The 27,131-nt window shown below is 42.0% G+C and overlaps 1 protein-coding gene across 1 annotated transcript in view; it reads right to left on the bottom strand.

The window, feature by feature from the left end:
• LOC126259394 (glutamyl-tRNA(Gln) amidotransferase subunit B, mitochondrial) overlaps positions 1 to 27,131 on the bottom strand; it is a 107,811-nt gene that overhangs the window by 5,305 nt on the left and 75,375 nt on the right. Inside the window, exons 7-9 of the mRNA XM_049956165.1 lie at positions 19,442 to 19,642; positions 9,452 to 9,588; positions 9,168 to 9,291 (exon numbers count right to left, since the gene is read on the bottom strand). Of these exons, the coding sequence (XP_049812122.1) occupies positions 9,168 to 9,291; positions 9,452 to 9,588; positions 19,442 to 19,642 (462 nt within the window). The remainder of the gene's footprint in view (positions 1 to 9,167; positions 9,292 to 9,451; positions 9,589 to 19,441; positions 19,643 to 27,131) is intronic.

Here is a 27,131-nt window from a genome sequence, read left to right as displayed (position 1 = left end):
AGTGCACGGCTTAGTGTAATTGCCATTATACCTGTGGCGACGATAGTTCATGTCGGCCATGAAACTTAATATCTGTGACCTCTAAGTGCTCTGTCGAGCCTCCATCTTAACTTTTCTTTAGTCAGTTCTTTGCCATACTTCATTCTGTACGGACGCAGTGTCAAGTATAAATATATACGAGCTATATTAAAAACAAAGATTCCATGACTTACCAAACGGGAAAGCGTTGGTAGATAGACACAATAAAAAAACACACACACAAAATTTCAAGCTTTCGCAACAAACGGTTGCTTCATCAGGAAAGAGGGAAGGAGAGGGAAAGACGAAAGGATGTGGGAATTAAGTTTTCTATATCCTGATTACTGATCCCATTCCCATAGTGGTGACCCCGCAGTTCGTTCGTGTTTCGTGTCTTCTGCACCGGTGTTTATGCTACAAGTTATATGCACTACGCAATGACAAGAATGCCTTGTTTGAATATGTGGAAGCACAACTCCGCTCATCGAGTTTCATCGTTTCTTCGACAATGGCTTATTCATTATTTATGCACAGTGATTCACGTTCTCAACCAATGCCGTGTGCTAACCTCATTAGTTTTCAATGGTCGTCAACTATGCTGATAGAGCGTACAATGGACTCAGGCTTCACGTCACCGGATTATGCCCATCCGACAGTGAAATGTGAATTGAACAATAGTTTGAATTGTGTCTCTTCAAATCGAGTGTTTCAAGAGCAAAGTGATCTCCACTCGAACACTTGTTTAGCCATCCATCAGGGCCATGTGGAACGCCACCATTACTGCAAACTGTGACGGATCCATTCTGCGCATGTGGTGTTCCAGTTGAGTCCAATTTACATGCACAATTCAGTGTTTCGCGTAACATTGACCCCTTACCTCGCCTCACTGGTCCACCGCAAGCACTACAGGCATGTTATGCATCAGATAGTTTCCATGCAGGTGGCATTCTCAATCCCTCCCACCCCCTCTCACCATCCCCGTTTCCGGTCGCTCAACTGCCTGCCGCTCCCACAGCACCACCTCTGCCTGCCTCACTGGTCTCTCGCCCTGTTCCGGAAGTGGGTTGTTTCCATCCAGCACTCATCACTCACGGTCCAGTTTCCAGGCTCCCCTCATGTGCCATCCATCCGCCTGTTTCCACAGTACTGTTCGTGCCAGCCGTTCTCTGTTTTCATGACACACAGTCACCTATGCCAGCTGCCGCTACTACAGATTCGCTAGCCTACCATGCCGGCCTCTGACTTAACCTCAGTTCAGCCGCTACCCCAGGAGACAGCGAAGCCACCGTCGTCACCCACTCCTGGCTGCCCGCTGAAGCTACCGCCCTTATGTGAGGACAACCCAGCATCGTGGTTCGTGCTCATCGAGCATCTGTTCGAGTTACATCATGTGTCTGACGACAACTCAAAGTTTCTCTGCCTCGTCACAACCCTCCATGACCACTCGGATTTGATTTGTGACCTGCTCCTTTCGCCGCCGCCTGCACCAAAATACGAGTTTGCAAAGAAGACTATAATGGAACCACTTGCCTGCTCGCCACAAGAGTTAATAATCAAGATTTTATATGTGGAGCACCTGGGGGAATGCACCCCCTCCAAACTCTGGCGCCGCCTTCGATTGCTCATGAATAAGCATACCACGCCTGACGCCACGCTATGGGCTGTGTGGTCTGCCAAACTACCTACCGGTCTACAGATCAATCTGTTACCACAAACATTCAAGTCCATCAGCTCCCACCTACACATCACTGACCAGTTGTATTTGCTGCTGCAGCAACATCAGTGAGTTCATTCCACACCATTTGTCGGCAAAGCTGCCCCTGCATACTGAGCTTCAGCTGGCAGTGGCAGGGCTCGCTCCGCCATCACCTCGTCTACTTCTCCTGGCAGTGTCGGCTCTCTCTCTCCGCTACCTGAGCACTCCAGGATCACCTACACACCTTACATACCGGTCTATTTTCTGGAACATATCAACGAGGACTAGACGCCCCCGCTGTCACAGTCTCCACCTCTTCCTCACCCTGCTCACCCTTTCTGCTGGTAGCACAAGGTGTTCAGCAACGATGCCAAGAAGTGCAGGTTGTCATGCCAACACCCAAATGCCGACCGCAGGAACTAAGAGATGCCAAGTCCAGTCGGGAACCTAACAGGCGTCCTCTTACATTACACTCCATTCATTCGTCCACCCGGCCGAGTGATCGTCTCTATGTGCCTGAAATTGCATCAGGTCTAGCTTTTCTGGTCGACACTGGTGCTGACGTGTCGATCATACCTACTTCGATGGCTCCACCCACTTCTTCACAGACGAAGTCACTTCTACGATCTGTCAATGCATTGACGTTACCTACCTCAGGCTCAGTAAAGGTTATGGTGACCCCATCTCCTTCTCTATGTTTTGCGTGGACATTCTACATTGCTGACATCGATGAACCAATCCTTAGTATGGATTTTTTGTCTCATTATGGACTATCTCCGAATGCCATACAGGGTTCAGTGCTCCACCATCCTACGAACACTCACATACCGTGCACCCGCACCTAAGTCCAACGCTCTGTTTCCATTGCAACGTACAGTATCATATACGAGTGCTCCACCCTTGTGGGCAACATTGTGACCTGCATTACCGACCTACTCTCAGAATACGACTCGGCAATGCAACTCTGCCAGGGCAACAAGCAGCTGAAACAATGCATCACATCCACTTACAGCGAGCTCATTGTGGCTCATACCTCACTTCTGCAATGCAGTCCACAGTGCCACCCCCTAAACAAGATTGCAAGGTCAAGCCTAGCTCGAACTGTCACCAGGTTAGTCCACAGTCTCCTTCCTAGGTTACACTGTCTCCGCTGATGGAATACAGCCTCCCAAATCTCATGTGCAGGCTATCACGTCTCTGCCACCCCCGGCTACTTACAAAGAGCTACGCCGTTTCCATGGCACCATCAATTACTATCATCGACATCTGCCTTCTGCCGCTGCTGTTCAGGCACCCCTAGCGGACACGCTATCAGGCAAACAAACTTCCGGTATCAAACCCGTCTCTTGGACTGCTCCAATGCTAGAGGCCTTCAAGGCCCTTAAGACTTCTTTAGCTCATGCTGTGACACACACCAACCCCAAATCCTCGGCTGAGTTATTCATCACTACGGACACCAGCGACATCATGGTGGGGGCAGTGTTGCAACAATTCAAGGGTGACACAGTTTCTCCCCTCCATTCCTTCTCTAAGAAACTATCTACGGCACGGAGAAAATATTCTGCATTCGTTAGAGAGCTCCTTGCTGTTTACAAGGTTATCAAACATTTCCGCCCTGACGTCGAGGGACATTCGCTTTTTGTTCTCACCAATCACAAACCACTGGCAGAAGCGTTCTGCAACCCACCCCCTCAACGTTACCGCCACTTTGACCTCGTTTCTCAATTCACAACAGATGTCCATTACATCACAGGTGCAGATAATGTCGCTGTGGATTTCTCCTCGCCGATCAATGCTGTTTCCCACATCGTTGATCTTTCCGATCTGGCCTCCCTGCAAGCTTCTGAAGAAGATTCTCAGGCTCTCCTACAAGACCCATAAACATCACTTGTTTGCACAAAGGCTAAATTTCCTGGCATTTCCAACGAGGTGTGGTGTGATTCTTCGACCAGCACCCTATGCCCTTTGCTCCCACCCGGGCTGTGCTGACAGGTTTTTGGCGCCCTGCATAACCTAGCCCACCCGGGTGTTCGAGCCACCACATGTCTCGTGTCAGAACGTTTTGTTTGGAAGAATATCATAGAGGACTGTCAAACCTGGGCACACAGCTGCATCCCTTGCCAGTGCAACAAGATCAGCCGCCACACCTCCCCGCCTCTGGGCAAGTTTGACATTTCCGCAGGACGAATCTGTCACATACATATTGATCTGATCGGGCCTCTTCCTCCTTTGGAGGGCCATAGATATATCTTATCAACTATCAACTGTCTGTCTCGCTGGGTCGAGGCTGTCCCTCTCCCTAACTTTACTGCCAAGACGGTAGCCAAGGCTTTCATTGGCTTCTGGATCGCTTGTTTCGGGTGCCCGACCTATTATCATTACCGATCAGTGTCGACAGTTCGAATCCTCCCTTTTCACCGTCCCCTGCAATATCTGTGGTATTAAAAAAATACACACTACCGCCTATCACCCACAAAGCAATGGGTTGGTGGAAAGATGACACTGCACCCTCAAGACGGCCCTTCAATGCCTCTCCCGTGGGTGCTACTTGGCCTACGCTCGACCTGTAAACCTGACCTACAGGGGACTATATCCGAATTTGTTTTTGGTGAGAATCCGGTCCTACTGGGGGGGAACTCATTCTTCCTCAGGTTAGCGAGGATCTTCCCCCCCTCACCATATTTCATTAGTTGGATGCGTTGGATGCGTTTGCACCCGCCCATCAGTCACACACCACGCGAGACTTATGTTCCCAACACACTCTCCGACTGCTCCCACGTCATGCTGCGTGATAATGTGGTTAGGCAGCCTCTTCAGCCTCCTCATCTTGGCCCCTACAAGGTCCTGTAGCATGGGAACATGACTTTTGATATCATAATTAAAGACCGCACACAGACAGTTCCTCTGCATTGCCTGAAACCGGCTTTCATTTACCCTGATGGTCTCAGACCGCCACAGTTGGACTTGGTAGACGATCCATCCTTGATCGAGAGTGATCCAGCCTTGATCGAGAATGAAGATGTGCTCTCATCAACCTCACCGCACACCACTTCCACCGAAGACTGTTCGCCACCATTTGCTGGTTTCCCGACCTCACCCTGCGCAGGTTTTGCGCCCTCACCCACAACATCAGAGACACACACACACCTACTATCAGTATGTTCTGCAGCGTGCTGCCGCACCAAGTGAACAACATTTCTATAGTGATTTTCGATGACCGAGTGCTCATTCTTTTGACAAATACCGAGGTCCCGTCATCGGAAGGTCCCTTACATGTCAACATTGCACACAACCTCACACTCCCGCACAAGTCTGACCGAGCATCTCTACGTGCTTTCATTTTTACGGATGGCTTGATCCACTTAAGGGCCACACACGCTTCCACCACACCGTCGACTGCCCCGCCCGCTTATTCCCGGGCTGGCCACCGTCACATCCAGCCACGGTGGCTGACTGACTACGAAGTGGACCTGCCTCTAGCCGCTCCACCTGCACAACCCACCTCGTTCGAAATGGAAGTACCTGTGGTGCGCCTGCCTACGCGCATGATTTCCACCAATGTCGACGCCCACACGCCCTCACCATTGGACATCTGTAGTACTCCTTCTTTTACGTCATCATACTTTTCTTCAATCTCTTCACCATCTGCAGAGCTAGCTGGCATATAAATTTGTACTACTGTCGTAGTCATGGGGGCTTCATGTATATCTCGGCTACAATAATGTGTTCACTATGCTTACCCGCGCTCCTATTTTTTTATTCATTATTAAACCTACTCCTGCATTACCCATATTTGATATTGTATATATAACCTTGTATTCAGCTGACCAGAAGTCTTGTTCCTCCTGTCACTGAATGTCACTAATTCCCACTACATCTAACTTTAACCTATTCATTTCCCTTTTTAAATTTTCTAACCTACCTACCCGATTACAGGATCTGACATTCCACACTCCGATCCGTAGAACGCCAGTTTTGTTTCTCCTGATAATGATGTTGTCCTGACTAGTCCCCACTTGGAGATCAGAATGGGGGCTATTTTACCTCTGGAATATTTCACCCAAGAGGACGCCATCATCATTTAACCATACAGTAAAGCTGCCTGCCCTCGGGAAAAATTATGGCTGTAGTTTCCCCTTGCTTTCAGCCATTCGCAGTGCCAGCACACCAAGGCCGTTGGCTTCCGTCATATTAAGGTGGAGCTCACCAACTGCAGCATCATCTATGGAACTGACTGTGGTCCTTTAGTGCAGAGGTGAGTGGAGGGTCTGAATCAGAGGCCCAGGGGGTTCTGTGATGTGTAGGCTGCAAATCCCTTGACTTGTGCCATTGGGTGGTGGGTAACCGGGTTCCACTTAATAGGTCAGGAGTCCACCGCATACAGGAAGCACCCACACAGGTAGTGGGGCTGTGTGGAAGGGACCGGGCAGTTTTTTAGGTTAGCGGGTCTCGGGAAACCACAGAAAGGGTGTCCATCTAAAAGGGGGCAGGTAAAACACAGTATGGTAGTTGTAGCAGCAATCAGTATTGTGATTGTAAATTGTTGTAGCTGTGTTGGGAAAGAACCAGAGCTCCAAGCCCTAATAGAAAGTACTGAAGCTCAAATAGGTACAGGTATGGAAATCTGACTAAAGCCTGAAATAAGTTCAGCTGAAATTTTTTCAAATGACCTAACAATGTTCAGAACGGATAGATTAAATACAGTTGGTAGTAGAGTATTTATTGCTCACAGAAGCAGTTTACCTTGTAGTGAAATTGAAGCAGATAATTCCTGCAAAATAGTATGGGTAGAGGTTTTACTTGACAAAGGGACTAAACTATTAATTGGATCATTTTAGTGACCCCTCAGCTCAGAAGATATAGTTGCTGAACAGTTCGAAGAAAACTTAAGTCTCATTTGAAATAGGTACCCCAATCGTACAATTATAGGCAGTGGCGACTTCAATCTACCCTCAATATGCTGGAAAAATTATATGTTTAAAGCCAGCGGAAGGCATAAAATGTCATCCAAAATTGCACTGAATGCTTTCTCAGAAAATTATTTTGAACAATAGATTCATGAACCCACTCGAAGCGTAAATGGTTGTGAAAGCATACTTGATCTATTAGTAAGAAATAATACTGGACAAATAGGGAGTATCAAAAAGAACTGCAAAGTACATCTCTTTTTAAAAAAAAAAAAAAAAAAAGCTGATAAAAATGCTCTTAATGCCTTTTTAAGAGGCAGTCTCCAATCCTTCTGATTGATCACGTAAGCATAGAAAAGGTGTGAATGATTTCAAAGAGATAGTATTGGGGAAAAAAACATAGAATCCCAAATTTAAAAGAATGCAAAATCCCCAAGATTGTCAAAGTTCTGCAGAAGTTCAAAGTATAGCATGTGCTTCAATTCCGTTCTTAGATAAAACACACCAGTGGCAAGACGCAATCAATACCTTCATTGCGCACTAACAACGGTGAAGTCGCTGATGACTGTGCCACTAAAGCAGAGTTATTAAACACAGTTTTCTGAAACTCCTTCACAAGAACAACTGCCAAGATGAGAAACATAGAAGTAGATATCTTCAGTGCAGCAATGCAGCCTAAATCACTTAATAAAGGCAAGGCCTCTGATCCAGATTGTGTACCAGTCAGGTTCCTTTCAGAGTATGCTGATACAGTAGCTCTATGTTTAGCAATTGTATAAAATTGCTCGCTCATAGAAAGATTTGTACCTAAAGACTGGAAAATGTCACACCAATACCCAAAATGGGAAATAGGAGTAATTCACTGACTTACAGGCCCACATCACTGATGTCAATTTGCAGTAAGGTTTTGGAACATATACTGTGTTCGAACATTATGAATTACCTCGAAGAAAATGATTTATTGACACATAGTCAGCACAGATTCAGAAAATATCTTCTTGTGAAACATAACTAGCTCTTTATACCCATGAAGTAATGAGTGCTATTGACGGGGGATGTCAAATTGATTCCATATTTTTAGATTTCCAGAAGGCTTTCAACACCATTCCTCACAAGCGTCTTCTAACCAAACTGCATGCCTATGCAATATTGCCTCAGTTGTGTGACTGGATTCATGATTTCCTGTCAGAAAGGTCACAGTTTGTAGTAATAGATGAAAAGTCATCGACTAAAACAGAAGTAATAACCAGTGCTCCCCAAAGAAGTGTTATAGGCACTCTCCTTTTGTAATGAATTCCCAAAAAGATGTTGCTGTGGCCAAAATTAATGTTTTGTCATACTTAATTGAATGTCCATTCGAGACACAATGTTTTTTGAAGGTATGTGAATGATAATTTCATAGTGTGGCACCAAGGAGAAGAAAGTTAATGGAGTTTTTACAATCTCTTAACTCCATTCATGAAACAATCTCTTAACTCCATTCATGAGAACATTCAGTTTATCATGGAATTAGAGAAAGATGGTTGTCTCCCATTCCTGGGTGTTTTGATTAGATGGAAGACTGATGGCTCTCTGGGACATTCTGTTTACCATAAGCCCACTCACACTGATGTACAAGTTACCATCACCCATCCCAAACCATGAGTGTGCTTAAAACCCTTGTACATAGGGGCCATACAGTGTCGGATGCAGATAGTTCACCTAACAAGCTTGCACATTTCCGGACACTGTTCACAGACAATGGATACTCAACCTGGTAAATTATCAGGGCATTCTCAGCTAAAACCAAGAACCGGGATGTGGATAAAGAGGAGAATGCACCAGCAAAGCCCCTAGCTTTCTTCCCTTCGTTGGAAATATTTCCTTCATAAGAGCAAGAATCCTTAGTAATTTTCAGGTGAAAGTGCTTTCCCGCCCACTGTCTAAGATTTCAGACCTGTTGGGATCAGTGAAGGATAATTTGTTATTGTGGAAAGCAGGAATTTAGAAAATACCTTATCAGTTTGGTACGGCCTATATAGGACAAACAACACGCACAGTTGAAGAACGTTGCACTCGCCTTCTGCAACCCAGCAAGTCTGCAATTGACATTCAATGGAATATGGCAAATCTGTAATTTTGGCCACTGCACTGTCTTTTTGGGATTCCATTATAAAAGAATCCACTGAAATACGCATTGCAGAAAATCTAATAAACCATGACAGTGGCTACCAGCTGGATAATGCATGGAATCCTGGCAATGCCAAAGATAGCTGATCCTTGCAGTTCCACCAGCAAGGGCGCTGCCGCTGGACAGTGTCGTCTTTCTGTCACCATGACTCTGACGCATGTGTGCCAATACTATCAGTGTGCTGAATAAGGTGGAGTGGAGAATATCTTCACCAGTCTTCAATGGCTCACCTGAAGATGACTGGCATGTGTCCAGTTGAAACATCATGGGGTAAAGTTTACAATGACAGCTGCAATCCTGAAAACCTTTCAAACAAAATTTTATTGGTTGCTAAGATGTATGATCAATGAGAGAAATGTATTAGCAATATCTTTACCTCACTTGGACTGTTTGCTGGACCACTAAGAAGTTCTTCTAGAACTTTCTTTGCGACTTGTAAGTTAATAACATCATTCTGAAGCATATCTATTAGTTCTCCTAGGAAACCTGCTGGTACTTGGCTGTAAACAAAAGACATGGTTCTCTATGACATGAACAAAACATTATTAACAAAACTAGCAGATTAAACCTATTTACAAAATGTGGCTGCTTTATGTGACTTCTTTGTAACTAAAAGAGCTTACAGTTAAAAGTTCAGTGAAGTATAAAAAATTTCCTCACCAATTATCCAGATTCACATTCTTTTTGTTTAAAGCAGTAAGAAAATCCATTATAAGAATCTTTGCAACTCTCTGTGGGTTTCTGCTAGGATTTTGTTTCATGATGTCTTCAAAATATTGCAATAATTTGCCTTCTCTCTGTAAATTAAACATTTACTTTGCATTGTTAATAATCAATACTGATGCCATTCTGAGAAAACAACAAAATCCTGTGGTAAAAAGCAAAAACATGCAAATATAGCATCACAAAATGGACATATGAGGGGTAGTCATGAAGCTTTAATCATCACCTGAAAAATATTAAGCTGCAACCATGGAACTTGGTGATGTTGAGTCTTTCCCTACATATTCACCCTTCAATGCAAAAATTTTTTTATCTGTGATGGATGACTTGGACTGGATGTAGACGTCTGCATTTTAGCTGTTCAGGTAATGGTCCACCTTGAAAATCGAGCTGTCATCCTAAAACTGTTTGCAATGCAATGGTTTCTTTATCTTAGGAAAGAGGAAGAAATCACAGGAAAACATGTCATGAGAACACAGGGGTGAGGGGCCAATTTTGATATCCTAAAGGAGCAGCATTTGTTACTGTGTCCTTTGCCGGCATATTCATGGAGCAGAAACACTCCCAGAAATGATTCATCGGGAAATTTCGAAAGTGTGCTCCCCTGACAGTTTGCTCTATACAAGCATATCCTGTTAGCACTACATGATGGCATTCCTCAACCATACTCAGCATCACTCTACCCGATTATGGTTGGTTCTTCGCCTTTCCCGGCAATGGTTCCACTGCTCTTTTTTTTTTTTATTGTCATAATTATACACCCAACGACAGGTCAAGGGTGATTAGGCAGCTAAAGAAGTCACCTGATTTGGCTCCAACACAATTTTTCATTGCTGTCTCTGTTCAGTGGGTTTTATGAATGGATATGAGCAGAAACAGAATCCAGTGACCAGCAATGATTGTCTAAATGTCATGCAAGATGTTGAAAGCTGATCCATGGCTGATTTTCACTTTTTTGACTATTGTCTCAAGTGTGGTATGTTGGTCTTTGAGCACCAGGACCTCCATTCCTCTCCAGTTGTCAGTGTTTCACAAAGACATCTATATGATTACTCTCCAGTTCACAAGTGCCTGGCAAAGGGTTCACTGAACAACCTTCAGACTATCTCTCTACCATTTCACTCTCAAACAGCACACTGGAAAACTGAACACTTAAATCTCCCTGTGCAAGCTCTGATTTCTCTTGTTTTATTGCTATGGTCATTTCTCCATTTGCAGGCTAGCATCAAAAATATTTTTTTGCATTCAGAGGAGAAAGTTTGTGACAGAAATTTTGTCAAAAGATCTGACTGCAATAAAAGACACCTTTCTTCTAATGACTGCAATCCCAATTTGTGTATCATACTCATGATATTCTACCCCCTATTTTGCAAAAAAATACAAAATGAGCTACCCTTGTTGAACTTTTTTGGATCCCTTACCATTGGTCAAAGCCTTCTTCAGAAAAGAAAACACACGCACTCCAGAAGAGGACAGACACCCAGTCTCTTTAGCAGACCTGTTGCATCTTCTAAGTGTTCTGCCAATAAAACACAGTGTTTGGTTCACCTTCCCCATAACATTATTTACATGCTCATTCCAATTTAAGTTGTTCATAATTGTAATCTCTAAGTGTTTAACTGAATGAACAATCTGCAGATTTCCAACAATGGAGAATCCTGGCTGGAATATCAACAATATTATGCAAAGGCTAGCTGATTACTCACTGTAAAGATGACACGTTGAGCTGCAGACAGGCACAATGGAAAGAGTGTTACACATTTACGTTTTGGCTAAAGCCTTCTTCAGAAAACACCCCCCCCCCCCCCCACACACACACACACCACACACATACACACACACAACACACCTCACACACACAGAACCGCTATGTCCGGCAGCTCTGACCAGAATGAAACTGTCACATTGAATGAAAGCAGCAATCTGGAGTGGGGCAGAGAAGAGGGAGGGATAGCAGGGCATAGGTTGGGGCAAAGATGAGCGCTGTCAAGCAGAACGTGCAGGGTCTAGTTGCCCCCGTCACCTCTTTGCCCCACAATCTCCTGAAGCTGCATCTGACTATCTTGTCATGCTGGCATCTAGCCCTGCATGCTCTGTCAAGCAGTGCTCTTCTCTACCCACAATCGTACCCTGCTGTCCCTCCCCCTTCTCTGCCCCACTCTAGATTGCTGCTTTTGTTTGATGTGACTGCTGTGCTACAGTTGGAGCTGCCAGAGATAGCAGTCAGGTGTGCATGAGGTGTGCCTGCTTGTGTGAATGTGTTGTCACATTTAGTGACCGGTCTAGATGCTCAAAGACATTGGAGACTGGAGAAAGTCTTTCCAGTCAGCTAACATGGAGATGGCTGTCTGGAAGGTTGAAAGAGCTATGGAACTTGGTCCGGAAATAAGCAAAGACAAGATGTGAATAACTATAAAATTTAACTATTTATCTGGATAATGACTTGAAGAAAAGTACACTACTCCTGATTGTAAAATTCCTTGGAGGGAGGTATGTGGCTAATTATGAGCATGAGCAGAGCCAGAGAGAATACTACAAGTCCTGGCCCCAGGTGTGACCTACACAGACATCCCTCCTAGACCACTGTCTGTACTAAACTGTCTTGTGGGTGACACTGCACCTGCCTTTTATATGTGCAGCAGGCTGCATCACCCCTTCCACACTGGTGCTTTCGGCCACTGCCCTTTGGGGTCTAGTATATGACTATATATGATCCCCAACAATACCCTGCTGCACCTCGCAGTTTCTCCATGTGAGCTCACGTGATGCCTCGTTAGTCGATGTAACATTGCTGACCACTGCCCAAGCCACTGCCTTCCAGGGGTATCACCTTTGTACTCCGAGTACTTTCTAGAAAAACTTCTTCTTTCTGACTTCTGTTAGTTGCATTTTCTACGTAAGCAACACTTCTCCTTCTTAGGGAAAAATTTCATTAATGGGAAAACATACACATTTGCTTTGCAATAGTGTTCAAATGAGACACATAATTGCTTTAGAACTGACCATGATAGAAATACATATAAATCAATCTTTCTCTGTAAGAGAAACATTTACATTTTTACATTCCACCCTCAATATCATTGTTACATATTCTAAAACCTGGGCTAAAGATACATTTTATTTTACAATACAAGACATTTTCTATTATCTTACCAGTTCTCTTTTCTGGTACGATGAGTATCTATATTACTTTACAATCAACTTTACAATGAACTACACTTGATACATTGATGTACACTTCATACCATAAAAACAATTTTAGACTTGAAAGAGAAAACACTTTACACTAGTTTTCCACACTTTCTACCACTATTACCATTCTTCAGCATTTGTCCATTTTTGTCTTAATACTTTGGTAAACACCACTTCCAACTCTACTTCTAACATGTCTAGCAGGTACTAGAGATCTATGAAAAATTGTCTCTTCACTGCCCCTGGAAGTGCTTCTCATAGGACAGTACCTGATTATATCTCTCTCTGAGCACTGCACTGATTTAAGATAGTGTTTTAACACATTAACACATTTTTCTACAACAATCATTACCAATTGTTTTGCACACAAATTTAAAACAGTCTCAGAAACATTTATAATACCTGTAAAGACAACATAACATCACTATAACTACTACTCAAGAGCCCTTGAAACTCTAGAAAGAGAAATAACAAGAAGTTGCTGAAGGCTCATGTATTCAACCTCACTTTGTGCCTCAGCCAACTTATGTCCTGCTGCAGTTATGTCATCTAACTGCTTAATTGCTAGTTGTATTCACAGCTCCAGCCTATGTTCACTTATATTCTTCCTCTCATTATTCACTATGCAGCTAACTATTTCCATGCAAAAGTTGGGCACAGTATCACTACTGGGAATATTTGTTCATTTTAAATGTTCATTTTGATCTTACCTTTGCCTCGGAGCATGATATCTGTGGGACTTCTGTGATGACAGATGATGGTAAAGCCTTTGTCTATTGAGGGAAAAACAGCAATTCACTATTACTTACTGGTGCCCACAGACTTTCATTTAATACAGTCAGATTCTGCACACAATTCTTCAGAACTTCTCACACTGTTTGCACCATCTTAACCTCAAACTTCTTATGATCACAAGTGAACAAAAGTATAAATCTCTGCTTTCGTATTCTAAGCCTCTGATCTATTGTCTCACACTGCTCGTTATTTAACTGTGCATATTGATGTTTCACATCATTATTTATCAGTACCTCTTTCCCTGGGGCAATATACATAAATAAATGCCTCATTCTGTCCCCTTCTGATGGTAATGGTAGTATTTTGTAGAGGTTATACACATCATTCTCTATTAGTGGGACATTTAACACGTACCTTGTAACCATTTGTCAGTACTGTTCTCAAATTCTAGAATGTGTCGGCTTAATTGCTTCATTCCATGCATGGTAATTTCTTCATTTTTTGCTATGGAGCTTACCATTTGATTAAAACTAGTCAAGGGTGCTTCAACTATTGTCACTTGCTCTGTAGTAAGTTGTAGCAGTTGCTTCTGTTCCTTAGAAGAGGAATACCTAGCTTTGTCTTAAAGTACATGGCATCATTTTCATCTAGTGTTCCTAACAAAATCTTACTGACCTCACCCACAAAGTTTAAAATTCCTAATTTCTTTATGCGTAATTAATGCCTTGCCAACTGTCCTTTTAGCCCCTGTGCCTTTTCAATTTTTCTTGCTTTAAAGTGATACATATGTTCTGCACTTATGTGCACTGCTGCACTTGTAGTACTTGATTCCAACTAGAAAAACTCCTTCAGCCTGCAGGCATGAACTGTGAGGTATTTATTTCATTTCAGACAGATTACAACATTAGGCCCATTGTTTGTACCACCATGTATGGACCTCACCATTGTGTATCTAACTTACATGATCCGCCAACCGAGCAAGGTGGCGCAATGGTTAGCACACTGAACTCGCATTTGGGAGGCTGACGGTTCAATCCCATGTCCAGCCATCCTGATTTAGGTTTTCTGTGATTTCCCTAAATCGCTTCAGGCAAATGCCAGGATGGTTCCTTTTAAAGGGCACAGCTGACTTCCTTCCTTAATCCGATGATTCTGGTGACCTCACAGTTTGGTCTCCTCCCCTAAATCAACCCAACCCATGATCCACCTCGTTGTACACTCCCATCAAACAACAGAACCTTATCTCCATAGTAAAATTCCTTTGGATTCTGAGCCCTATCAAAGTATTCCTTATTTTTTATCTTACATGTGCATTCTGTGTTCTTGCACATTGTTGCATTTCTTGCATGCCCTCCTGTAGCTCTGCCACATAATCATCACAATTATACCTCACTCCAGCCAGATCTTTATGTAGTGCAGTATAATCCCACTTTTACGTTCCCAGAATTAACATTTTCCTGCCGTTTATGACATTTTTTATCATTCCCGTCAAATTTCCTATGTCCACATTGTTAATTTGTGCCTCCTTTTGCATCAACATATTTATAATTTTTCCACGATTTACGCATTACAAAAAAGTGTTTGTGGAGAAAAAAATGATGCTGGCATGATGTTGGCCATCCAGTAGTGTTTATAAATGCTACGTGGTTAAGTTTCTTTACACCAGAGCATTATACTCAGTGGATTTGAACCGGTAAACGTGTAACAGTTGCAACAATTCGTGCCGTATCTCCCGCCGCTACCAAGCTCTACTTGGCATTGTGGCTGATGGAAGTAACTAGGTTCATTTGAATAAATATATTATGAGCAATCACAACAGTCATTTCCAAACTGTCTCTACTGCACAAATGCATTTTCGTAATTGTTGTGATCATCGTGTCACCTTTGTCGAATCATATTTAGCAATTTTCAGCATCTGGCCACTTGTAGCACTAGTTGACACCGTCATTCACTTTTGCATTGCTCTAATGATTTTACTTTTTAGTATAAACACAGTCCGGGTTATGCAAGTTTTTCATGCTGAGCAAAATGTGTTTCGAGAATTTATTCCCTTTGTCAAGTGCAGTATTTAAGTATGTCTTTTTTTGCGATGTTACAAAAACAGTGTAAGTGATAATTTGTGAGTGTGTGGTTTTCTACATAACAGAGGAGGCGCAGAACCTGATAACCTCAAAAAGAAGACTACAGGAGAGATGCAAAACAACAACAACAAAAATATGTGTGAAATCTTATGGGACTTAACTGCTAAGGTGCAAAACAACACATGTAAATTCAATACAAAATATGTATCTGCATATTTGCCCTTGCAACGAGAAAAAATTCTCGAAACGTGCCGTGCTAAGTGTAAAAAAATATGTAACTAGTGCAGTATTTCAGTATTTAAATAACGGATGACAGCTGCAGGCTTTGAAAATCATCGATTATGCTGTATGAAACTGAGTTAAATGTTCCTACTTCCCGGACAGTCATCAGTTCCAGTAACATCAGCAGTTTTTATTTGATAATAAACCTTTATTAGATAATAAACAAGTCCCTGACAAGTCTTTTGATGCCTGTTATGTACATACATCACATATAAAGTGCGAAAATGCAAGGGGGTATCCTATACACAACTTTTACAGCTTAAAACATTATTTCCCACATTTTACATTTTCCTGCATTTTACACCATTTTTTTGAGGCCCCTTGATAAGTGTAAAAGTGGGGTTTCACTGTATTCCTGGAATGTTGCATGTTCTTCCAAACAACAATTCATGTGATATATAACCTGTTGCCCCATTTGGTGTTGTATTATACAAAAAAAAACTGCAAATGGAATCCAACTGTCCCAGTTTGTCTGTGCTCTATTTACATAGTGTTGCAACATCTCCGTTAATGTTTTATGCAACCTATCTAATGCTCCATTAGCTTGAGGATAGTAACTTGTTGTCTGTATCTTCTCGATACACGGCAGTTTACATACTCTTTTCTTAGTCTCATTCATGAAATAATTTCCCTTATCACTTAACAACACTGACAGTATTCCATACCTCAGTATAATGTCCTCAACTAGCACCCTCACTACCGTACTGGCATCTTGCCTTCTCCTGCTACCAGTAACTTCATCAGTGCTTCCTGTAATGTAGGATATACTTGTTCCCTTATCCGTCTGGTTTAATGGACCTACTACATCAAAGTCACACCTTTCGAAAACATGCTCAGGTTTCTTTGTGATCTATAGAGGCATCTTTATGTGTTTCCAAGTGAGCTTATTCGTTTGACAACTTTCACGTTACTGGGCATATTCTTCCATATCTTTCTCCACACTGTTCCATACTCAGTACTTCTTTATTCGCCCATAGGTTCTTCCTATTCCATGGTGTCATCCACTGGGAGAGACATGGAACTGTTTTCATACTGCAGTTTTTTAAGTCACACTTACTTCTTCTGTCTTTCCTGACTCAGCTGCCTCTTGTTGCTGAATATACTTTTCTATGATGCAGTTTTCACTTTCCTGAATAATATATTTTACTGTTCTAGGGTCAGCTGTTTTCGTGTTGCATCTCCTTGCCACTTGCTCATGTGTGCAAACAGTCCCACTGTTGTTGCCTGCCTTGGGTCCCCAACCCATGCCACGGCTTTCGTTTCCACTGTTTCTTGACATAGGCTGCTGTCACCTTCCCATCACACACCAGCTGCCCCTATATCTCTCTCTCATGAGAGGGTGTTGGCGACTTGATTTTGTTTGCCACTCTTGTACAGGATCTGATAGTCATATCCTCCAGCTTTTACCTAAATTTCATCTATCCTGATAACAGATTGGGTATACAACCTACCCATATTAGGCACTTACGGTCTATGCAGATCAGGGACTTTCTCCCAAATAAACACAGTCTAAAATATTTCACTGCCCAACAAATAGACAACATCTTCCTCTCAATCATACTGTACCCTCTTTCTGCCTTGTTCAGCATCCTTAACATGTATGTGACAGGTAAGTTGCTTCCTATTTTTCCATGACTTAAAACTGTTCAAATACTTCACTGGCTAACATCTGTGGTAATTCTGATGTCCTTTTCAAAGTCTGGGTACTGTAGTATAAGTAGACTGATCAGCTTCTCTTTCAAGTGCTGAAAAGTGTTTTCTTGCTCCACAACCCAGGTGTAAGGCACTTCTTTCTCTAATAATTCATGTAGCGGCTTTGTGATTTTTCTGAAGTTGCTTATAGAATGTTGGCAATATCCCACACAGTGGATACTCCTTTATCACTGTGACCTTCTGTGGATCTGGTCTCAAGCCCTAGGCCAATAAAATATGACCCATGTACCACACTTACTTTCGTAAAAGCTCACACTTGTCGACTTGTTGCTTTAAACTACAGAGCCTAAGCCTTTTGAATACCTCATTCAGCTGCACATTATGTTCCTTTAAGAAGGAGCCAAACATTACCATCTCACACAAATAGATCGACAATTTGTCACCTTGTAGCCCCGTCAAAGCCGAGTTCATTAACTTGTGAAATGTACTAGGAGCTGTTTTAAGACCCATGGGCATTCGTTTGCACTCGTAATGTCCATATGGCATACTGAAATCCTGTTCGTCTAATAAGACTTGATAATAGCCCTTCACTAAGTCGAGGGTCGAGAAGTACTTTGGCTTCCATAGACCATCAAGAATTTTGTCTATTCTTGGCAATAGATACACTGCATTTAGGCAGATCTCATTAAGTCTCCTATAGTCTGTGACTATTTGCCAGTTTTGCTTTCCACTGGCATCCATCTTTTTCAGAATTAAGATCAAGGAAAAATTCCTACCACTTTTACTTGGTACTATAATGTCATCCTCTAACATCTTTTCTATTTCCTGCTGGAGCACTTTTATTGGTTTTAGTATTCTGCAGGGTCTCGAACATATCACCCTACCTTCTGCTTCATGTAGCAATTTAATCTCATGCCTGATACTATTGTTGTTACGATAATATCTTTCCAGGCAAGTGGAAAACATCACTATATATTGTGCATAGTTCTATGATTTCTGCTTTCTCTTCAGCATTCAAATGACTCATGCAGATGTTCTCCTTTAGTACACTTATTCTTGATTGCATCTGTGGCTTATTTTTACTGACACAGTTCACACTGAACAATTACCACAACCCTGTCCACTCCAGAACTGCTTCTGCTACCACCTGTGGGCAGTCTACTGACTCACTTTCTCTGTAGTGTTCAGCACATTCGTCAGGCTTTCTCCTGATTCTAATTTTACTAATTTCTCAAGTAAATACATGCTCTTGGTGATCTCCTGTTTCATTTATTTGATACACCCATTTCTCCTGGAGTCTTATTGTTATTGTTGAAACAATCTGTTTGCACTTTTTTGCTTCTCTCTGGCATTACCTGTTACTTGCTTCTGTTGCATACCTACAGTTAACAAGTTTCTGTCACTATTTGCTCTTGTCTTTCCACATGTTTCTCACTTTGTGCTTAAGAGACTCACTTTGTGCTTAAGTGTCTCTCCCAAGGGCCTTGCATTTTCTTTGAATGTACTATGCAGAGTTCATCCTTTGACTCTGTCTTCATTTCCATCCATGCCTTTCACTTTGTGTCTGAGGTTTCTCTGAAAGAGCCTTCTCTTTCTTGTAACTGCATAACTGTTTATAAATTATCAGCAAGAATGTGAGCTCTGCAAAGTGCAGATTGGTAATAGAAGTTAGAAACTTGCTAATACGGTTATGCAGCTACAAGAAAGAGAACGCTCTTTCAGAGAAACCTCAGACACAGAGTGAAAGACATGTATGGAAATGAAGAGAGAGTCACAGTGTGAACTCTGCAGTTGAAATATCACACACACACACACACACACACACACACACACACACACACACACAAGTATTAAATAACACATAATTATTATTCAATTCTCTCTGTGAAGCATGAGTAAGTATACAGTCCTTATTTTGTATGCCTATATTTGCAGTCGCATGGATACAATATAGTGTCATTGCATATTGTGATACATCGCTTACCACTAGTATAAAAACTGTCTCCAGTGATAATGCATAATTCTGAATTAATTTATTTCGTGTTTCTTCAGGCATCTCGGGAAGTTCCTTCCTTAGTGCTTCCACATTTACCAGTTCACGACTGTCAACATTCTCTGGCAGAGGCTTATCATCTATCAACAGCCAGAGAGGTGGTAAATTGGGTTCAGGCATATAACGATAATCCTGCATACAAAAAAGAGAAAAATTAAATAATACCTGTGCACAAGGGCAGCAACAACATTTCCAATGAGTTATAAGAATGTGAACCTCCTGAAAGAAAAGTAATAAACCATGTTCGATTCACATTAGAATTGAAACGGTGGACATTAAAATTTGAATCTACATTTGTACTGTGGATTACATTGAGATAGTGAATAGGTTAGGCAACTTTCTGCACTCTATTAAAAGATCATGAATTCCTCTAATTTATGATCTACAGCACACTGGAAGTCAAGTATGTCTGTAACTTTATCTTTAATGAAGTATATGGTTGGAATACCAACATACGTTGCATTAGAAAACCCCATTTACTTATTGATGCTGACTAGTTCTGGACTTGCATCCATTCTCAAACCATCCTATTGGAACAGAATTATAGCAGTTGGTATAATAGTAAAAACAGTACAGCAGGAGTGTGACAACAGTTCATGTTGCAAAATTATACAAACAAGGTTACACACCATCTTTTTAAACGATGGAATATAGCACTGTACGAATGCGTGGAATAACCACAGCAAATAGTCCAAATGGTAATGCAGATTCTTCAGCATACAGCAGACAAGATGTAATGAGCAATGGGAAGATAACTAGTGCTGAAGATCACTAGCAGCTACAAAGTAATAGTGCCATATGCCACTAGTGGCAATGTGCGCATGAGAGAAAATGTTTATTATCTAATAAAAGTCCTAATACTGTAATAATATCATTACAAATTATGTGATAATTGTAATATATTGAAACCACCAACAAGGCAAGCAATCCATGCTCAGTCAAAATAATAACAGACTGCGTAAGATATAGCACCACATGTGGCATAATTTGCAAGTATATACTCATGTTACACCATAAATCACCAATAGGCAACACGGATATTCAAAGTAGTTTGAAGTACGTATCCAAGTTACACTACAAAATGCTCAAAGGTGAAACACATTTCAAATTTATGATAAAATAAACAATGAGAAATAATAAAATATATAATTGTCTCCATGTGTTTATCAGGCTTATGATGTCATCAATGGCATGACATGCAGTACGATAACATTTGTAAGATTTACATCCACCACATTTCTCATCATTGCACAATTTTTTTAATGAAATAAAATAGTAAAAATTATTAGCATACTAGTAATCAATAGAGGCTACTATAATTGTGATCTTGTCACTGTGGTGGCCAGGGGAGATGTGACAATTCATCCTTGTGCTCACAAAACCAGTCTTAGGTGATACAAGTGGAGTGAACAGGAGCCCTATTGTCTTGGAACACAGCATCACCACTGGGAAACAAATATTGTACCATGGAGTGGACCTAATCAACCAAAACTGGTCACATAATCGCTGGCAGCAATGTGAACTTGCATAATAACCATGGGACCCATGGAATACTACGATAAGGCTGCCCAAATCATCACCAAATACCCACCATGCTTCACTCGTGGGATGTAACCTAGGCCAGAAATTGAAAACAGTGTGAAACAAGACTCATCCAACCAAATAACTTCCTCACATACTCCAAAGTTCAGGTTTTATGGCTTCAAAAGAATGTTTTCCTGATACAGGCATCTGCATCACTGATGAGTGGTTTTGAAATTCCAACTTGTCTGCAATTTCCTGCTTATAAAACCTTCTTCATATTTTTTTTGTGCTGACAGGGTTTATGAGAGTGAAATTCAGTTCTGCAGTGAATTTTGCAGCTGACATCTTCATATTTTTGTCACAATCCTCTTCAATTGTCATCTGTCATGATCATTCAGACACATACTTTTGTCCACTTTGTGAGTTAGCAGGTGATGCAGACTTACCTATGTTTGTTTATTTGTCCATTTTAGTACATTGTACATGTGATATAGGACAATGGTAAACCTAGTTAATTTACAATGCAGTAGTCATTTTGACTATATTGTTGACATAATAATGTAGGTTAATGTACTACATTGCTTCTACATACGATAATAGCAGTTATTAAGTGAGTTGACATGATAAGCACAACGTAAATTATATTATGAATTGACAATTAGTACAATTTGGTAAATGAGGTTTACTTATTACGATGTTCCCTAAATTCAGACAAACTCTGCTAGATAGAGCAGATAAGCAGTTATTAGCATCTCACTAGACAGTGAATTAACATCACTTAGTTCCAGTAAGATTAATGTATAGGAATTATGGGCAAAGTAAGCAAACTGTACATTGTGGTCTGGAGAGAAATGTGCCTAGTAAGTGTATAAAGGATGTAAAAGACCCACCTTGATTTAATAACGAAATTTGGCAGATAATGAGGAAACAGAGGTTGTTCTGCTCTCGATTCAAAAGTAAATTCATAAATGATGACAAGCTAAGGTTAGTTGAGATGCAGCTGCGAAAACATTCATGCGCAAACCATACCACCATCAGATCTTAGCAAAGGATTTGGCAGAGAATCTGAGAAAATTCTTGTTGTACGTAAAATCGCTAAGCAAGCCTAAGGCTTCCATTCAGTCCCTTGTTAACCAGTCTGGTGTAGCAGTTGAAGATAGCGAAAAAAAAGATGAAGTTTTAGATTTCACATTCAAGAAATCACACACAGGAGAATCGTACCGACATACTGTCATTTGACCACCAGGCAGACTCCCGTATGGACGACAATGTAGTAAGCATACCTGGCATAAAGAAATAACTGAAAGATTTGTAAGCAAGTAAATCCCAGTTCAATTTTACAAAGAGTACTCCACGGCATTGGCCCCTTACCTACCTTGTCTATCGTGAATCTCTCAACCAGTGCTAAGTCCTAAGCGACTGGAAAAAAGCACAGGTGACTCCAGTATATAAGAAAGATAAAAAAACAGACCCGCTAAATTACAGACCAACATCCTTAACTTCTGTTTGCTGCAGAATCCTTGAAAATACTCTCAGTTCAAATACAATATACTTTCTTGAGAATGAGAAGCTTATGTGCACAAATCACCATGGTTTTAGGAAACATCACTCATGCGAAACTCAGCTTGCTCTTTTCTCACATGATGTATTGAGAACTATGAATGACAGGCAACAGGTAGATTCCATATTTCTAGATTTCTGGAAAGCATTAGCATGGTGTCCCATTGCAGGCTCTTAACAAAGGTATGAGCAAATAGAATAAGTTCACAGATATGTGAGGGGCTCAAAGACAAGTGATAGGACTGCTGTCATTCTCTATGTACATGAATGATTTAACTGAAAGGCTAGGCAGCAATCTTCAGTTGTTTGCTGATGATGCTGTGTTGTATGGTAAGGTATCAAAGTTGGGTGGCTGTAGGAAGATACAAGATGACTTAGACAAAATTTCCAGTTGGTGTCACGAATAGCAGCTGGCCCTAAATGTGGAAAAATATAAGTTAATGCAGATGCGTAGGAAGATCAAACCAATATTGTTCAGATACAGAATTATTAGTATCCTGCTTGATGCAGTCAAGTTGTTTAAACGTCTGGGCATAATGTTGCAAAGTGATATGGGGTGCAACAATCATGGGAGACCTGTGGCAGGGAAGGCGAATGGTCAACTTTGATTTACTGGGAGAATTCTTGGAAAGAGTGGTTCATCTGTAAAGGAGACCACATATAGGACATCGGTGTGAATTATTCTTAAGTATTGCTCGAGTTTTGGAATCCATACCAGGTTGGATTGAAGGAAGACTTCGAAGCAATTCAGTGGGCTGCTAGATTTGTTACCAGCACGTTCGAAACAGCACTAAGTGTTATGGAGATGATTTGGGAACTCAAATGGGAATCCCTGAAGGGAAACTGGTGTTCTTTCCAAGAAATACTACTGAGAAAATTTAGAGAACTGGCATTTGAAGCTGACTGCCAAACAATTCTACTGCCGTCAATACACATTGTGTCTAAGGACCACGAAGATAAGAAATGAGAAATTAGGGCTCATACAGAAGCATACAGATAGTCATTTTTCCCTTGCTCCATTTGCAGGTGGAAAAGAAAGGACTCAGGGTACCCACCACAATGCACCGTATGGTGGCTTGTGGATTATCTATGGGGATGTAGATGTACTGAATGTTAGAATAAATGTTGCAATCTTTTCAGTCTTTTCCAATGTGCCATTGACTCTCCCCATATAGTTCTGCACTTGCATGACATCCATATTTTCCCATTCGTTTCATAACTCCTCATGGTACATCTCCATTATATCAAAGCTGGTAACCACATCTTTACAGAAATTAAGGGTCTAATGCAACCCTTCCACAACAGAGTGGTCACCTAAGGCCTATCATCCCAGTAGCTTAGATAGTTGGTACGATGTGACAGGTGCAATTACAAGTGTTCCATTATGAAGTTGTTTAACACTTTTTAAGGACCCAGCAAAGCCCTCCAAAACCTTGTAAATATACACTGATCAGCCAGAACATTATGAACACCAACCTACTATCAATATAAATCCATCCAAGCAACAGCAGTGTCACCTGGCGAGGAATGACTGCTAGTCAGACACATGCACAGTGCATTTAGTGAGCGTGCTGTCCATGTATAGAATGGGGAAGGCATACAATCTATCCAAGTTTGACCGAGGGCATATTGCGATGGCCTGGAGGTTCAGCACGGGCATTTTGGAAACTGCAAGACTTTTCAGTTCTTTGAGGAATGCTGTGGTGAGTGTCATCAGCACACAGTAAAACCAAGGTGAAACCTGTCCAAACATCATGCGGTTGGGCGGCCACCTGTCATTACAGATATCAGATATTGTAGGCTGGGCAGACTGGTAACACAGGCCAGGTGGTGAACTGTGGTGGAACTAATATCAGACTTTAATGCTGGGCAGAGTGCAAGTGAGTGTGAACACTCAGTGCACCAAACATTCCTAATGATGGGCCTCTGCAGCCAATGACCCATGCTTGTGCTAATGTTAACACCACGACGTCTGCAATTATGACTTAACTCACGACATGACCAATGACACCAGATATTGGTGCAGTGGCAAGTAATTCCATGCTCTAATGAATCCAGATACTTTCCTTCATCATGGCAATGGAAGGGCACAAATCTGTCATCTTCCAAGGGAACAGCTCCTTGACACCTGTAATGTTGGACAGAGACAAGTTGGTGGCAGTTTCATTATGCTCTGGGGAACATTTGCATTCGGCACCCATGAATCCAGTGGAGTTCATGAAAGGCACCATGATGGCCAAGGAGTATCGTACAGTGGTTGCAGACCATGTACACCCCCTCATGTCAATCATGTTTCTCGATGGCAGTGGCATTTTTCAACAAGATAATGCACCATATCACAAGGCCAGGAGTCTGATGGAGTTGTTCGAGGTACACAGTGGTGTGTTCCAATTGATATGCTAGCCCCCCCAACTCACCACATCTGAACCCAATCAATTACATATGGAATGTGAATGAACGTGGTATCAGAGTTCATAGTCCCCCCTCCCCTTGATTTACAGGAATTAGGTGACTTGTGTGTGCAGATGTGGTACCAACTCCCCCCCCCCCCTCCAGTGACCTATCAAGGTCTCATTGCTCCCATGTTATGATACATCACTGCTGTTATCCATGCCAAATGTGGACATACCGGCTATTAGGTAGATGGTCATAATATTCTGGCTGATCAGTGTAGAAAGGGAGACCTTCTCAATGGTTCCTTCTGCTATCTTGATTACAACGTAAGTGTTATGGCGTACTAGTGCCCTGTTATTATAATTCTGATACTTTTTCTCAGGCAGACTGACTATATTTGCTGGGTGGGTGTAGGTACTACCTGATGGTACACCCATCCCATCACAAGTAGATGTGAACTGAGGTCACTCTGTAGAGATCCCACGCACTGTTAGAGAAACAAATGTCAAGTCAGACAGAGCCCCGCATGCCTGAACAAGCCTTATACAACTGGAGGCAGCAGATGTCCCGCAGGTTGCCCACTAGAGACTGATTTACCTCAACAGCCATTCACCTCATCAGCACTTAGCACACATTGAGGTTGAGAGGTTTTTATAGAGGACTTCCCTCGCAGTCCAGTTAGTGACGTCAATGCCCCCATTCCCTGAAACACACACAGTGTTTCAGTGCTGCACATAACAATGGTCCCTGAAGTACATCAAGAATTCATGGTCGAAGAGGTCTGGCGGCAATGACCAGCCCAGGCTCAAGAAATCCAGGGTTGCTGTACCTGCACCCAACCATTGCCAGTAGAGCTCTCAATGAAAAAACACAGCCTTCTCTGCCCTAAGTTGTGGGACATTCTTTGTCATGTCCATCTGCTGAGGTCTGTCCAGCTAGGGTGACCCAGCCAGTAGCTATGTCACTGCTGGCATAACCCTCAGTATCACTGAGCAAGCAAAACGTCCTGCCAGCTCTAATGGTGCCTACAGTAAGGCGATGTCTCCCAGGATGGTGAGTGTAGAGTCCCAAGATCTCTTAAGAGGCTTCTGCTAGAAACTTTGTTATCATAATATTTTTATTGCATACTTTATACAATAAACAAATTGCTAGATCTTCGTTATCATAATATCCCCACTGCAAACCTGTGTACAGCAAACAAATTTTGCCCATAGCTACTTTGCTCCAGAAGATTATGCCTTAGGCTGATACTGAGTGAAGGCATGCAAAGCTCATAGCAAGCTAGGTGCTCTGTCTGTAGGTCAACACAAGGAGAAAGTCTTCTAAGGACAAAGCAAATATACCTGAGCATTTCAGTCCGCTCACCAATGCACTGGTACCATATCAATTTGTTACCATCTGGAAGCCTAAGAATTCCACACACAAAGTTTCATTCAGAGTGTGCCAATTGATCTTTATTCCTGGTACCAGCAAGTCATTTTATTTGTTTGGAATATCACAATATAAGTATTAATAGTGGAAGGAGTGAACGTAACAACTCACCATATAGTTGAAGCATTGAGTCACTGACAGGCAAATAGACAAGAACAAAACATTGCTAAAGTGTCAGACAAAAGCAAAGGGTTTTATTGACAGACTGAAGCAAAGAAGGAATATTTATGGTTTAACATCCCATCACGTATGACCCACAAGGTCATTTAGAGACAGTTTGTGAAGATCAGGGTAGGGAAGGGTAGAGAACAGAATTGGCTGTGCCCTTTACAAGGGAACCAACACAGCATTTGCCTGGAGCAATTCAGGGAAATCACAGAAAACCTGGATTTGAGTGGCTGGACAGGGATTTGAACCATCATTTACCTAAAGGTGAGTCCAGTGTGCTATCTACTGCAGCATTCTATGTAGGCATAACAACCAACAAGCTGTCTGTATGTATGAATGGCCACTGACAAACTGTGGCCAAAAAACGATTGGACCACCCTGTTGCTGAACATGCTGCCAAACATGATATCCCTTACCTCAATGACTGCTTCACAGCCTGTGCCATATGGATCCTTCCCACCAACACCAGCTTTTCTGAACTGCGCAGGTGGGAACTTTCCTACATTCCCATAACCTCAACCTTCGTTAGTCACTGTCCTCACCC

This window comes from Schistocerca nitens, chromosome 5, assembly GCF_023898315.1.
Source record: "Schistocerca nitens isolate TAMUIC-IGC-003100 chromosome 5, iqSchNite1.1, whole genome shotgun sequence".
Classification (NCBI taxonomy): domain Eukaryota; kingdom Metazoa; phylum Arthropoda; class Insecta; order Orthoptera; family Acrididae; genus Schistocerca; species Schistocerca nitens.
The sequence above is the reverse complement of the archived record's forward strand: the minus strand, read 5'-3'. Positions and strand labels throughout refer to the sequence as shown.